This window comes from Carlito syrichta, unplaced genomic scaffold (genome assembly GCF_000164805.1).
Source record: "Carlito syrichta isolate Samal-C Ts95f unplaced genomic scaffold, Tarsius_syrichta-2.0.1 Scaffold304006, whole genome shotgun sequence".
Taxonomy (NCBI): domain Eukaryota; kingdom Metazoa; phylum Chordata; class Mammalia; order Primates; family Tarsiidae; genus Carlito; species Carlito syrichta.
Genome location: NW_007248102.1, coordinates 186,357 through 202,627, shown reverse-complemented (window position 1 = coordinate 202,627; position 16,271 = coordinate 186,357). Strand labels below are relative to the sequence as shown.

The window sequence follows — 16,271 nt, the reverse complement described above, 5'->3', positions numbered from 1 at the left end:
ATGTGTGAGGTATAACTGGATTTATAGCTAGCTAAACAATGATTATGGATCCAAGTCAATCTGTAGAGAAATCTATTTTGGCAGTCCACAGGTTCAACTCTTATGCTTGTCCCAGTGGGAACACAATGCATGCTTACTAAAGCTGCCAGTTAGCTGGAAAAATATTACAAAATAACTAGATGTCTACATAGTTTAGACCAAGTTTAGGTACATTAGGCACACTTCTTCAGCTTGCCCCCTTCTTTACCCTATTTTCTTTTCATCACTATGTAGCTAATAAAAATTGAATTTATGAAACCTAAGCAGAAAAATATAAAGGTGAACTGAAATAATAAAAGAATCAACTGTATTAATGCTATAACTACAGTCATTTCTATTTAAAATAAAAGGTCTCTGCATATAGCCAATGCCTAAAAGGAAACACGGAAAATAAAAAGTTGATATAAGGATATTTGGATTGTGGGTTATTATTTTTATCTTTTGAAAAAGCATTTATTGCGATGTTTGTGCAGCAAATAAAAACCAAGAAAATTATTATACTTACTACACGGAGGTCTTCAATACGTTTTTCAAGAAGTATAGGTAGACCCTCTGGAAGTGTAGGTACCACCTTGGGCATAACCTGAGATATGTAGGTTGGCTGGGTGGTGTTTCCATTTTCTCCTCCTGACTCAGATAGGGGGCTACCATCAGAAGCAGCATCCAGTAATCTGTCAAAGTCGAAATCATCTAGCATCTCTAGGGCATTTTCAGCTTCCTGAAACAGTTCATGTTCATTTGTGCTAACAAAAATGGGCAGGTCTGGATCAGCACTGTTCAGATTTAAGTCCGGGACATCATTCCCCAATGCTGCAGCAGCACAGGGGGGTTTATTCAGAGAGGAGGTTGACAAGGTCACCGGGACTTTTGGGCTAGACTCCTTCTTTAATGCGTCCTTCTCTTTCTGAAATTTTCTAATCATGGCAGCTAGAGAAAGAGAATCTTTATAACGTTTCTTCTTTTTTTCAGATTTGTGTGAATTTAGAGCCACAACTCTGTGAAGAAAAAAGTGAACAGTTAGTCTATGTGTGATTTTAAAGATTAAAGCACCATGTCAATAAGTAGCCACAGAATTTAAAAAATCATTTGACAGGTGGCAGAGCAAATGGTTTTCTTCTTAATTTCTTATAATTTATAATTCTGCAATAGCATCTTCTTCAATGTCATCTGGATTGTCACTTATGAAATATGTACACAGCTAAGTGGCCATTACAGTAAAAAAAATGAAAGGGATAAAGTCGGCAAAGAGAAAACAATATACTTCAGATCTATTAAAGTATACCAAGTTAAATTTACTACTCTATTTGGAATGTTCACATTTTTAGCATATCTATAAAGTAGCCACCTAAAGAATCAAGCAAATCCGTATCATACACCTTCAAATCAGTACCCCAGAAGGCTTGTGCTATAAACCACCAAAGACATAACAAAATCCACCGTCTCAATCTGTGAATCCTTATCCCACCACTATGTCATCTTCCCAGACTCTATTCTACCTGCTACTAACTTTAGATCACTCCTTACTTTCCATTCTAGGAACAGCTGTGTTAGCCAATCAGATATATATGTATAATTTTCAAGGATATCTTCTTCAGACAGGATTTATGGGAGAATGATCTCAGTTTAGCTATTACTTCCTCTAAGGACTCTTTTCTAAATCCTATGGCTTAGATGCTTCTATGTGCATTGCAGAACCCAAAAGATTATTAGTACCTTGAAGGTAGGCTCAAGTTTAAGTCACTGTTAAACACCCAAACCCTACAGTGTCTGGTAGAAAGTAGTTAATAGATATTTGCTAAACAATGAATACGTTAAAAAGTTGCAAAAACAGTAAGTTCAATAAAAAGTCATACTTGTAGTCTATGTTCCCAAAGAAGTTTCCTTGTAAGTAATGAACTTTTAAGACAACCCTCAGTAATATATAAATTTTTTTCTTAATAATTTCTTAATGACTAAAGGTCAAGATTAAAGATTGTAATCCCATGTTTAGGAAGGGAGAAATACCTCCCTATATCAACCTTTGAATAGCCCAAAATTCAGATGTACCTCCCCTGTAAAGTAAGGGAGAAAATTTAACCTCTCACAACTGTCTTTCTCTCAGCTTTGCAAAAAAAAAAAAGCCACAGAGTGGTAGAGGCAATAATTTTTTATTGCATAGTAGAAATACTTTATTCTTCTGATGTAAGGCTTCTGAGAATGTCTATTGGTTTTTTTAACAGCAATATTATTACCTAATGTCACAAGTGTAAGAACAGCTACGTAAGATGAGCATGGTTGCTCATGCCCGTAATCCAAGCACTTTGGCAGGCAGGCAGAAGCAGGAGGACTGCTTGAGCCCAGGAGTTCAACATCAGCCTAGGAAACTTAGTGAAACTGCACAAAAAAATCAAATATTAGTCATATGAGGTGGAAGGATCGCTAGAGCCCATGAGGTTATGGCTGTGGTGAGCCATGATCATGCCACTGCACTCCAGCCTAGGCAACAGAGTGAGACCCCATTCAAAAACAACAACAACAAAAAACTTTATATAAGGAAATTTTAAATATTTAAACCATAAATTGTTTGCATATAGGCTATTGCCAATTCTCAATCCCCAGGCATCTAAGCATAGTTTTAGTACCAAAAGATTAAGAGTTTGTTCAATGTTTATAATATCTTTTGAAATTGATTCTTGTTGGTAAAAAGTTGTAATGAGCAAAATACTTAGTGAACCAATCTACAAATTTGATCTGAAATATCACGAATCTCTAAAATAAAAAGTCTTCTTAACAAGTACTATGATATTCTTAAAATATAAGCTAGTAAGTCCTTATTGTTTGTCAATATTGTATTAGATTATACCCAACTGAGCTGAATTAGTTAATGATAAGCATGTCTTTCTAAGAGATAGTTGTACTGTGAAGCTAGGTTCCTTCTGAGGTTTAATTTAACATACCCAAGTTGTTTGGGTACTTTTTTCCTTGGCTTCTTCTCCTTTTCCCCTTCCTCTTTCCGCTTCCGCTTCTTTATCTCAATATCATCTTCTTTTATTTTGGGAACCTGCAAAATGATAAAATAATGTGTCATTTATCTAAGTACCAATGCTTTACTCTTTGATGTTAGTAATCCAGCATCCAGGACAGTGGTTTTTCTCAAATGTCAGTGTGCATTAGAACTGCTTGTTAAAATGCAGATTCTTGGGGTCCAAGAGCACTCATATATCTTATTTCGATTCAGTTATCTGAGGAAGGGCTTTTATAATGTGCATTAACAAGCATTTTGGTAATTTTGGTTCAAGTAAATCTATGGACCACACTTCAAGAAATACTTATCTAAGGATACTATTCCTTTCCCAAATACAGTGTATACAAATTCTATCGAACTTGTCACAAATTACATCTTAGGAAAGGTAACAAGTATTAACAGTGATTTCTATAGAAAGTCTTAACCTATCCTAAAAACTTAACCTTATCCCAGAAACAGTAGATTATTAGCTCACATATGTAAAGAGAAGCTTTCAAAGAAACTATAATTCTTCTATGAAGTAAATACCAATTTCTCCAAATCTGCATAATTTTGCTTTTGATTTTAAAGTATGTAACTAACTATAGATTCATTAAACAATGGCTTGTATTTTACTTTTCCTTGTGTTCACAGTGTGGCATAAGTAACATTCAAAAAGTATATCGTATTAATGAACATTCTCATTACTGCTGCAACGTCAAATAAACTCACTTTGGGTGGCTTGTGCTTTTGGTTGTCTGTAATATCATCTTCTTCAGTATCTGAAGCTTGACGAAACTGTAGCGTGCCAGTGTTGATATAAAAGCCTCCATATTTTGTTGTAAGAGAAGCAGGAACTAATTCGTCATACTAGATTGAAAAAAATTGGTTTCAGATATATCCTGTTGTCTTTAACTCTATAAATGTCATAAAAATTCATTCACCATGGCAGCATCTTCCTTAAATCCTAATCACAAAGCTGATTGCAATGAGGGTGTTTGTAGAATAAGATTAGAAATTAGCTCTGATCATTTGGTATATATAAGAAAGGAATTTCTGAAACAATGAAGCAAATTCTAAATTTATCACCTGCTGAAAAAAATAAGAATCACTGCTATGATTCCTTTTTTCCCCTTCCCACTGTTACTATTCTAAATGACAAATGGTTCTGATGAGAAATTTTTTAAAAAGTTAAAACAGATGACTAAATGTCCAGATAGGGGGTCAATTTCATTTCCTACCATATCAGTATATAATTTTATTCATAAGATTATAAATAGCAAAACTATTTTTTTTCTGTTCTTACTGTATGCTTTTAAGTGGGAAAAATTTTTTAAACATGCAAAAGAAAAGTAGCACACATATTTTAAAGGGAAGCAGTAAAACAATTGCCCTAGCTGGGTGCAGTGGCTCACGCCTGCAATTCCAGCTCTTTGAGAGGTTAAGGCGGAAGAGTTGCTTGAGACCAGGAGTTTGAGATCTGCCTGGGTAACAAAGCGAGACATCATCCCTACAAAAAATAGAAAAACTAGTGGGATGAGGTGGCACACACCTGTAGTCCCATTAACTCAGGGGGTTGAGATGAAAGAATTGCTTGGGCCCAGGAGTTTGAGACTACAGTGAGCTAAGACTGCACCACTGCATGCCAGCCTTTCAGCCTGGGTGACAGAGTGGGACTCTATCTCAACAACGAAAACAACCAAAAAACTGCCCAAATTCAGTAAGTATATATTATAGGACCTATAATGAGCACTTTGCTTAAAGCAAGAGACTTAAATTGTCTAAGTCAGACTTATGTCCCCAAAGTCTAGATCTTAAGGTTTATCATTATCTCACTTGATGAAGATGGACAAAAAGCCAACATTAAACAAAAGTCAATCTTAACTAAATGAAGGTATTCAACGTGGGAAAGAAAAAGGGAACTATTTATCTAATAGTACAGTATCTGGTTATTCACATAGTACAATTATTGGGTACCTGGAGTTCCCAAACTATACTTCTGGAATCTTCATACCAACTAACTAGTCTTTAAGAAAGTCAGATTTTCAAGAAAACTCTGCCATACGCAAGGAATACACATATCTCACTAGTTACTGTAAGAATATTAACGCTAAGTACAAAAGTTATAATTTTAACCCATATCCTTTAAAATTATATGGTGAATGGAAAAAGAAAGAGCTCACAGCTTAATCATATAGAATTAAAAAGAAATAAATGAGTACAGAAAAATAAAAGAAAACGAATAACCCTCTTGTTGTTCTACTTGATACACTACCATAAAGATCTACAGATAAGACCTTACAGAAAAAGGTCAGCACAATCTGCAAATACAGGAGTGATGTGAGGAGTGAAGGTTTAAAAGTGAAAAGACAGCCTTGCATGGTGGCTCATACCTGTAATCTCAGCACTTTGGGAGGCCAAGGTGAGAGGATTGCCTAAGCCCAGGGTTTCGATACCAGTCTGGGCAACTTGACCAGACCTTGACTCTATAATAAATCAAGAAAAATTAGCCAGGTGTGGTGGCACATGCCTGTAGTTCCAGCTACTTGGAAGGCTGAAGTGGAAAGATCACCTGAGCCCAGCAGGTTGAGGCTGTGGTGGCTGTGAGCATGCCACTGCACTCCAGCCTGGACAATAGAGTGAGACTCAACTCAAAAAAAAAAAAACGAAGAAGAAGAAGAAAAGAAAAGACTTTGTAGTAATTACTCTGAAAATGTGTCCCTGTGATAAGATAAATACACTTGTACTCTTTGCTTACATGTATATATATAATGCTTTATACTTTTCAATGCTTCTTCATATAAATTATTTCATGATACCCTTGTGATGCAACAAAGGCAAATATGATTACCATTTTAGGTGAAAACTAAATAAGCACCTTGCCAAAGCTATCTTGCATGTTCATGGCAAAGTCACCAGCTGCCTCCAGCTCGTCCACTACACCAAGTGGCTCCATGTGGGAGACATATGCATCACCAGGTGCACAGGGTAGTGCTCATGTGCTCAAAGCCTGTCTTCTCATCCAGTATTCTGCTGAGCTTTCCTATCAGAATACTCTTCAGGAGAATAAGCTCCTTAAGAATATTTAATTTAGTCACTTAAGTAGAATGTGGTAAGAGACAAAAGACACTGAACTTGAGAATCAAAAAGCCTAGATTCAGATCCTTTGCCTATGACTAGCTATTGTGACCTAGGGCAAATCATTTAACATCAATTTTGGAGGATTATAACACAGGGACAATGTTATTTACTTCACAAAATTTTAGTGACATTTAAAAGGGACAATCTAAATAAAAGAGTATTCGTTTCTGGTATTATCTATTAGTAGTTATAAATACATTAACAAACAAATCTTTCAGCTTTTTTTTACAATTTGGCAGCATAAATGTGAGACTAAAATTATCTTCAAAACATTTATTTTCAGATATTTTTAGTAAAATGTAGTACATGATTCTAAAAATTAATGAGAACCAGATTATTTTCACTCTCTATCAAATAATATACTGAAACTTACTGAAAAGAACAGGAATCATTTGGTTTGATACTGTCTTATATCTGAATTATTTCATAAAAAGAACCAAAATAATATGTTAAGGGCAATGATACTAAATTATTTTGCAAGTCAAACCACCTGTATTTTAGTTCAATTTTCTCTAATAAAGCAGGGACCTAACTTGTCCTATAAATGTCAGTAAATAAGTGTATAACTCAACAACATATTCATACAAAATGTATCCTTATTATTGAAGCAGTAGCTTCCAAATTTTCTTCATCAGAATCCAAAAGGAAAATAAATTACATATCAAAACCAAGAGTACACACACCAAAAATTATAAACTCTCCCAGTGATGTACCATGACAGCTCCTATTCTATTTGACTTCATTTTTTAAATCAACCTTCCTTCCTACCTGCTTTTCTTCCTTCCTTCCTTCCCTCCCTCCCTCTCTCCTTCCTTCATTTCTTTCTCTTTCTTTCTTTCTTTTTTTTTAGTTGGGATCTTACTCTGTCGCCCAAGCTGAATGCAGTGGCACAATCACCACAGCTCAAACTTCTGGGTTCAAGTTATCCTCCCTCCTCAGACTCCCAAGTAGCTGCAACTACAGGCACACACCCATGCCTGACTAATTTTTTTTTTTCTTTGTAGAGACAAAAGTCTTGCTATGTTGCCTAGGCTGTCTCAAGCTCCTGGGGGCAAGCAAACCTCCCATCTCGCCCATTCAATGTGGTAGGATTACAGCCATAAGATCCTACCTAGTGACTTAATTTTCTTTAAAAATATTGGTCATATCCTCTAAATTGATATGTAATCTAATTACAGGTTGCAAAAGTCAGTGTGAAAAACACTTTATTGGAATATTCTGAATGCCACAAAAGAAGATATTAATAAAAATGCCATTTATGAAAAAGGTTATATACTATATGATCTCAACCATACCATTCTGGAAAAAGGCAAAACTATGAAGACAGTTAAGATTAGTTGCTAGGGGTTAGGAGGGAGGAAGGAATGAATAGGCAGAGCACAGAGGATTTTTAGGGAAGTGAAACTATTCTGCGTGATACTACAATGGTACATACATGTGTCCAAACCCATGGAATGTGCACTCCCAAGAGTGAACCCTCATGTAACCAATGCTCTTTGCTGATAATGATGTGTCACAATGTAGGTTTATCAACTGTAACAAATGTACCACTGTGGTACAGGGTGTCAACAGTAAGGGAGGATGTGTGTGCGTGGGGCAGATACACATGGGAACCTCTCTGTAGTTTCTGTTCAATTTTCTGTGAATCTAAAACTGCTCCAATATAAAGTTTATTAATTTTAAAAAGCTATTGATATAAGCGTTGGGTACATGCAATGCCCATGTATAGTTGAGTTCTTGGGTTATTTAGAATTCAAAATCTACATATAACGTTAACACTACACTGCTGCTTCATGTTTTTCAGCACATGTTTATGCATTACCTTATTTGAATCTCAGAATATTCTGTGGGGTAAGCAAGTCACAGCATAGAAAACTGAGTGCTGCTAAAAAAAAAAACTTGCTCCTGGTCACATAGTGAATTAGAAACCAACTTAGCATTGGAATCTGACTTTTACACTGAGTTCCAAATCAGGGTCAAGACTCTGGAAAACATTCCATGCCCTAACTTACTGGTTGACAACCTTTTTGGTAACAGGAAGGCCTCTCTACTTCAGAAGACATTGTCAAAATGCTACCTCTACAGACCAGGATGCCTACTATGGTAAACAAGTTTACATCAGGACACCAGAAATAATTCAGGAGTATGAGAGTATCCAGTATGCCTCATGTGCAAGTCTTTGCTATAATTCTCCTGCCCAAGCAATGCTTTGTCAACTTTTCAACCAAGCCACTATATGGGAAAAAAGTCGTACTATTTTGTGGGTAGTGTAATAGACGCCTAGTGTCACTTTCTGTATATCCTAAGTAATGACTGCACACTGCAAAGGATCAGATTACTCTATTACACTTACAAGAATGGAAGAGCATACACTTTATCTATCATAAAACATGACCTGCCCTCGTTCACTTGCTATGTGATCAATGGACTGCTATAGTCCTCAACTGCTCTTCTAAATTCCTCTTTCTTTTAGAAGAGAAAGAGAATTCCAGAGGGAAAGCTATTCTCAATCACAACAGACTGGTGATAAAGGCTGTCATTCAATATCTCAACACTGTAGTGAGGCACAACAGCAATAAAAAAATAAAGAGGTACATTTTAAAGATGCCTGCCAGATTAACCTCAACCCAGTAGCACCAATCTTCAAGACTGCAGGGCTCTCATCTTGAATTCATTTAAAAACACACCTGCCCACATTTAAGAATATCAATACAAATTCAGGATGCAAGTAAATACCCTCTGAACAATAAATTTCACTGCCAGAAATTTATCCTACCCATATATTTGCACTCTAAATATCTTTCATATACATTTACTTAAGTAGATAATGCACACAAATGTTCAACTATTTGTAAGCACATAAAACTAGAAACAATTAAGATGTCAAATGGGATTGGTTAAATAAATTATGCAATTTAGATATATTCCCTGACAGCCATTAAAAGGAATATATCTATGTGCTAACATGTAAATAACATTAAAATATGCTGTATTTTAATAGAAAAGCAATGTTTGAATATAGTACATATTATGACCTTATTTGTGCTAGTTTTTTTTTAAAGGATATATAGGCTGTATGCTTACTATACATGAAAATTTCTGGACAACTACACAAGAAGCTTATTAGTATTTATCTCTTGGGAACAGGGTCTTTGGAGTACTTTACCTTCTACTTCATAACCATCTTGTGCTTTATTGTTGCTTCACTCTAAGCATATATTAATTTTATTTTTTTTAAAAAAGACACTAAAAACCCCCAAACACACAAAAAAATCTCTTGTTTAGGCTTCATGTCCACAAATCCTAATTCAATAAGTCTAAATTAAGACAATAGTACCAATATTTTTCACCCAATTGAGAACCAATTAATTAAATGGTTTTTAGCATTGGGTTAGAACTTTTTCCCTTTTTTAAAAAGATTTTTGTTCTCAGTTTTGGCAAAGGGTGATGATGAAATAATGCTAATTACACACAGCTGAAAATGTGCAACTACTGAAGAGCCTCAAGAGATTGTTTCAGGAACTGGGAATGAGCAGAACATATGAAAATGAGAACACAGTACAGGGTCAGCAAACCATGAGGCATACTGACCAAGTCTAGCCCACCAGCTTATTTCTATATAGCTTTCAAGTTAAGAATGGATTTTAGATTTTTTAAGTGATTGAAGAAAATCAAGAGAAGATATTTCGTGATACATGAAAATTACATGAAACTTAAATTCCAGAGTCCATAAAGTTTAACTGTAACACAGCCACACTCATTCATTTAGGTATTTTCTATGGTTGCTCTCACACTACAGCAGCAGAGATAAGTAGCTGTGACAGAGACCGTGTGGCTCCTAAGTCCAAAATATTTACTATCCGTTACAGAAAAAAGTTGCCAAAACCTAGTCTAATAGCATAATAATAACTCACTACAGACCAACCAAACATTACAGAATTTTAAATCTGCAGTAGTTTTTTAAAAAAATCTTTACAAAGTGAACGTGATTTTTTTTAAAAAGTACAAATAAAAACATTCACTAAACTACTTAAATTACTTTATCCTTGACATCTACTGTCCCATACAAACAAAAAATTTGCTGCTATATTAAAGATGTATTACTCACAGCCTCTGAGTTATCAATAAATGGATCTGTCTCATCATAGCCAAAGCCTATATCAATTAAATCTTGTAGCCGATCCTTCCGGTGTTTACGGGGTTTCCCACCCTGCAAAGAACAGATATGTTAGACTGATTCAGTCAGTACTCATGCTGTTATCACAAAGTTAAAAAAGGCCTGTTAGAAGAATTCAAACAATTTTTGTAGGTAATCTCTCCTCCAGGAGGTTGAGTGTGTTGTACTTAGAGACTTGCTCCACAGAGTAAAGTATGAAAAGCAGGAACCGAGTAACTTTACAATGGAAAACCTGGCCAATACTACCTCAGCTAGGTGATCACAGATCCTTGCTATGATGTGATGAAAATTGCTCTTCACCTCTGTACTCTTCTTTTCAAAAGGTAATTGTACTATGCCAATGTCAGCATCCTAGTTTTGAGAACTAGATATATAAGATATTACCACTGGCAGAAGATGAGTGAAGGGCACAAGGGACTTCTCTGTACTATACTAGCAATTCCTGTGAATCTGTAATTCTTTTTAAATAAAAAGTTTTTAGAAGTAAAACAACAACAAAACAAACCAGTTAGTACAGATTCCATTACTATGGAACCTTTTGACTCTGGTTGATTACAATATAAAGAATTCAGGTATGAAATGTCATATGTATTTTGAAGGTTATGTATAAGCTTAGTATAAGCGGTTAAAATGAGTGGGAAGCCAAATATCATGGCACTACTAAAGCAAGCATAGTCTTCAAAAGACTCATTTTATAACAATTACATTTTCTCAAATTGAACTAAACTTTCTAAGCATCTTCTAACACCTCCCTGCTCTGTGATTTTTTGGCGAGGGAGTAGGAAAGAGGATGCTCAGAAAAAGAGAAGAGAGAAAACTATTAGTGCAAAAGATTTTGCCGACCAACCTGAGCCACGGTGAGCCTTGCAGAAAGCATGAGATGTAAGATGTGACTCTCCATCACCTCATTTGGCTTCAGTGCTCACAGCGCATGCCTCTCAATGTAAAGTGTGATTCTAATGTAAAAGATGGATAAGTTGCAGGCAATAGGGTCCTAAATAAAAGCAAATTGCTTTATCTTGTTTCCATGCAAATAAACAAGGATCTGTTCCAGTACTTGAGGAGAAAACAGTCATGCTGGACTTGTGAGAGATATCTCCAACATGGTGCCACTGCTTTACAAGTAACTTGCAAGGGCAATTCTGACTAAATGCTATGTTTGTATTACATACTGATGTTAAAAAAGCTTAACCCCCATAAGCTATGACTCCATTTTATGCTTTTCAGTGGATAAAACAACACTATCACTTTACTATCAACACCAAGAAAGGCATTATTGTGTGACGTAAAGTAGTGGTTCTCATATTTTTAATTTTATAAGTTAGGTGGAAGTTTAAAAAACAATTCTAGGGACCAATACAGGTCCTTATTTTGCTAAATAAGGCTACTGAGAGCATAATCTCAGAACAACAACAATCCTTCTCAAGAAATACCCATTAGCAACCTTAAACAACACATACATAAATGCCTATATATACAGATGTAGTATATAGACATATAGACATATAACATGCACACTAAGTTGCCCTTATTTTTCCTATTTTGCAAGGTTTGCAAACTGAGACCTTTACATTAGGATACTGAATTATAGCGAAAATCAGAAGTCAGGGAGAGAAAAGAGATATTTCTAGGACAGGAGTCATTCTACTGAAAAAGCTACAAGGAAAGGACATGAGGGACAGTTTTACTTTAAAGACAGAGAGACAGATAGAAATATCTAAGAGGTAATAAAAATCCACAGACAAAATTAATGAAGAGGACTAGCCTTGCCACGTATTAGATATGTTTAAAGTTCTGAGAGTTAAAATAAATAAGGCAAGGATATAAAAATAAAAGACAGCATTGTTGTCCAATAATGGACAGCACTGTTCAGAAACCTACCCTAGTATGTAAAAATTTAAGATGAAGGTAGCTCAACTTAATGGAAAGTGATTAATAAATCAAATAAATGAAATTAAAGTAAGATAGCAATTTTACTATCAAATTATACATTGTTAAATACAGGAAATAGAAAGGCGGAGAAGAAATAGGGCTGCTCAAATTGCTAATAAGAGGATACCAATAGCCAGGCTCGGTGGCTCAGCCTGTAATCCCACGCCTTTGGGAGGCTGAAGTGAGTGGATTGCCTGAGCCCGCGGGTTCGAGACTTGTCTGGGCAGCGAGACCTCATCTCTACAATAAATCAAAAAATCAGCTGGGCGTGGTAGCATATGCCTATAATTCCGGCTACTCGGAAGGCTGAGGCAGAAGGATCGCCGGAGCCCAGCAGGTCGAGGCTGCGGTGGCCGGGAGCAGCCACTGCACTCCAGTCTGGGCGACAGAGTGAGACTCCAACTCAAAAAACCAAAAAAAAACCCAAACAAACAAATAAACAAAAAAAAGGGGATACCAATAAAACTCTTTTGGAAAGCAACTGAAAGCACCTGTCAAAATGCTGCAACTCTTATTTTTTTTGCCTCTTCTACGCTTTCTAAATTTCCTATGAAGTATTACTGCTGTAATGGAAATACACTAAAATAGTTTTTTAAAACTCTTCATCTTATTTGACCCAATAATTCTACTAAGTTATATAGCTTATTCTGAATTGCGACTTAGATTCAAAAGTATCTGTTAAAAATATATGCTGGCCAGATGTGGGTGGCTCATGCCTGTAATCCCAGCTGAGTCAGGAGGAGCCTGGTAGTTTGAGAACAGCCTAGGCAACATAGTGAAGCCTCATCTCTACAGAAAAGTCAGTCTGGCATGGTGACACGAGCCTGTAGTCCCAGCTACTTTGCAGGATGAAGTGGAAGGATCACCTGAGCCCAGGAGGTTGAGGCTGTGAGCTGTGATCATACCACTACACTCCAACCTGGGTGACAGAGTGAGAGCATGACTCAAAAAAAAAAAACAAAAACTGTACACTATACAGACTATAGAGACCAATATGTCAAAATATCAAAAAGAATTTAAGTGTAAAAAGTCTTTGACCTTCAGGAACGTAGAACAAAATAATCTACTAGATAAATTTACTGAGTACTTACCATGTGCCAGCCTTCATGGATTTTATAGTTACACACAAGCAATTAGGTACAGAGAGGAGAGACGAAAGATAACTACCCTCATGGTAGAAAGGAAAAAGACAGGTTGTATGGAACCCTTTTTAACAGAGGACCTAATCAAGGTTTTTTCCTAAGATATTTTATACCCAGACAAGGACAAGTAGAGCCACTGAAGGGATCACACAGGGAAATAACTGACAAGATTAGTGTTTAACAAAATCACTCTGGCTATTGTATGGGGAATTAACACAGCTGGGGAGCACATCAGTTAGAAAGGAAAAATTGCAGACTTCTGCAAGAAATTCACATTACCGGGGGCATAAAATATATATTTAAGTACCTATCACGATCACAATGATGATAATAGCTACCATTCACTGAGTGCTTACTTTGCATCAGATCCTATACTAAGTACAGTCATCTTTTATTTCACATTTGACAAATGAAAAAACCAAACCTTACAAAGGGCAAGCAACCTGTCTAAGGTCACACAGAAAGTAGAAGAGCCAATCTTCAAACTCATGACTGATCTCAAAATGCCATTCTATTGATAAATTCTATAAGAAAGTTACAGAACCTATAGGATCATTATTTTTATTTTATTTTATTTTATTTTATTTTATTTTATTTTATTTTGAGTCTGAGTCTCACTCTGTTGCCCAGGCTAGAGGGCAGTGGCACACTCACAGCCATCGCAGTCTTGACCTGCTGGGCTCAGGCAATCCTTCCAACTCAGTCTTCCATGTAGTTGGAACTACAGGCATGTGCCACCACGCCTGGCTAATTTTTCTTGATTTACTGTGGAGATAAAGTCACGCCAAGTTACTCAGGCTGGTCTCAAACCCATGGGCTCAGGCAATCCTCTCACCTTGGCCTCCCAAAGTGCTGGGATTATAGCCGTGAACCATGGCGCCCAGCCTAGGATCAGTTTTTAGTCAGAAACACCTTAAACTCAATATGCCAAAACTGAAATTAGTGTCGTCATTGTTGTCACTTATCTACAAAGTAGTTTCTCCCACTTGACATTCCCATTTTGTTCATCCCTATTTTTTGACCTTAAAACTTTATTACTGGCTAAAAATGAGTAACAATCAATCAGAGAGTTGGAGGAAGAGGACTGTCTTCAAAGATCTACAAGAGAGTTTTCCGGGGTGATGAAATTGTTCTGTGCCATGATCAGGATTGCATGCAACTTTTAAAATTCATCAAATTTTACACTTAAAATGGATGAACTGTATTTATTTAAATTATACCTCAACAATGCCGTTTTTTGGGGTTTTTTTAGTTGGAGTCTGGTTCTGTCGCCCAGACTGGAATACAGTGGCATGATCACAGCTACTGCAGTCTCGACCTACTGGGTTCAGGCAACCCTTCTGCCTCAGTCTTCCAAGTAGCTGGGACTTCAGGTGTGCACCACTATGCCTAGCTAATGATTTTGTTGTAGAGACAAGGTCTTGCCATGTTGCCCAGGCTGGTCTCGAATTTTTGGGCTCGGACAATCCTCTCGCTCGGCCACCCCAAGTGCTGGGATTACAGTCACGAGCCACTGGCCAATTCTGATTTTTAATGTCCCTCGATATTATTTCTGCTTCCAAGTCTCTCTCCCCTCCAACTTTTGTTCACATGATGATTCCCATGTACAGCTTCCTTTCCATTCTAATCATCAGTGCTAGGAAACTGGCCATGGTCTTTCGCGTAAATGTAATGAATGCCTTACTTAGCCTCTCTTCCCTCAAACTTATCTGGCACAATATTAAATATTAATATTTCTAATGACATTTAATTAATTAATCTAATTAATATTTCTTATAAACATTCCATATCATTCCCTTGCTCACAATGCTTCAGAAGCATCCTACCTATTGCAAGACAAATTCAAAACCTTTAATATGGTACCAGTTAAATGCATTCCACATGTTCACTCAAGCTACCTTTCCCATTTTTTTCTTACAAGTTTCCAACATGAACACTTTGATCCACTCAACTATTTGCCCACTCCTCCCTAAACACCCCTGTTTACCTTTTTTCCTCATTAGGAACAGTCTCTTACTGTATCCTCCTACCCTTCACTGATTAGCCTAAGTTTTAAATCTTTTCTCTAGGCTGCTTCTAATTAAAATTACAATGACAATGACCTTTTTCTGCTCTCCTAATATATTTTTTGTCTACGCACAAGTACTGCCTATAAGATTTACTTAGAGAAAACTAAAACAAAATAAAACAAAAAGCAAATAGGTTCTGTTGCAATGAGAACAATCAGACGTGCAGAATTGCAAATAATTTATAGATAATAAAAGAGATATAGAAACATCTATATCTATAACCTGTTTGTTGCCACCAAAAGTATGATTGTTGTTAATAGTTCTGAGTCCATAATCTAATATATTCAGTAAAGTGGTTAATGGTGTTAGATAAGTGTAAATCTTATCAATGAAAGTAAACAAAATAATTAGATTTACCTGATCATAATACTATTAATCTGACTTAAATGACTCCCAAAAATTATCTTGTAAGATTTTTACTAAGCATCTTATCAATTATAGCCTCATAACAGTGATAAAAGTATAAATTATATAAACTATGACAATGTTAACAGTCACTTAAAAACAATGTTGTAACTGGGTACAGTGGCTCACGCCTATAATCCCAGCACTACGGGAGGCTAAGGCAGGTTTGCTTGAGCTAAGGAGTTTGAGACCAGTTTGGGCAACATAGTAAAACCTCGTCTTTACAACAACAACAACAAAAATCAAAGAATTACCCAGGCATGGTGATGCACGCCTGTAGTCCCTGCTCCTTGGGAGGCTAAGGTGGAAGGATCACTTGAGTACAGCAGGTAAAGGCTGGAGCGAGCCGTGATCATGCCACTGCACTCCAATCTGGGTAACAG

The 16,271-nt window shown here is 36.3% G+C and overlaps 1 protein-coding gene across 1 annotated transcript in view; it reads right to left on the bottom strand.

The window, feature by feature from the left end:
• The window catches only part of UBN2 (ubinuclein 2), a 75,476-nt gene that overhangs the window by 42,561 nt on the left and 16,644 nt on the right, over positions 1-16,271 (bottom strand). The window contains exons 3-6 of the mRNA XM_008059367.1: positions 10,272-10,373; positions 3,755-3,892; positions 2,976-3,079; positions 545-1,034 (exon numbers count right to left, since the gene is read on the bottom strand). Of these exons, the coding sequence (XP_008057558.1) occupies positions 545-1,034; positions 2,976-3,079; positions 3,755-3,892; positions 10,272-10,373 (834 nt within the window). The remainder of the gene's footprint in view (positions 1-544; positions 1,035-2,975; positions 3,080-3,754; positions 3,893-10,271; positions 10,374-16,271) is intronic.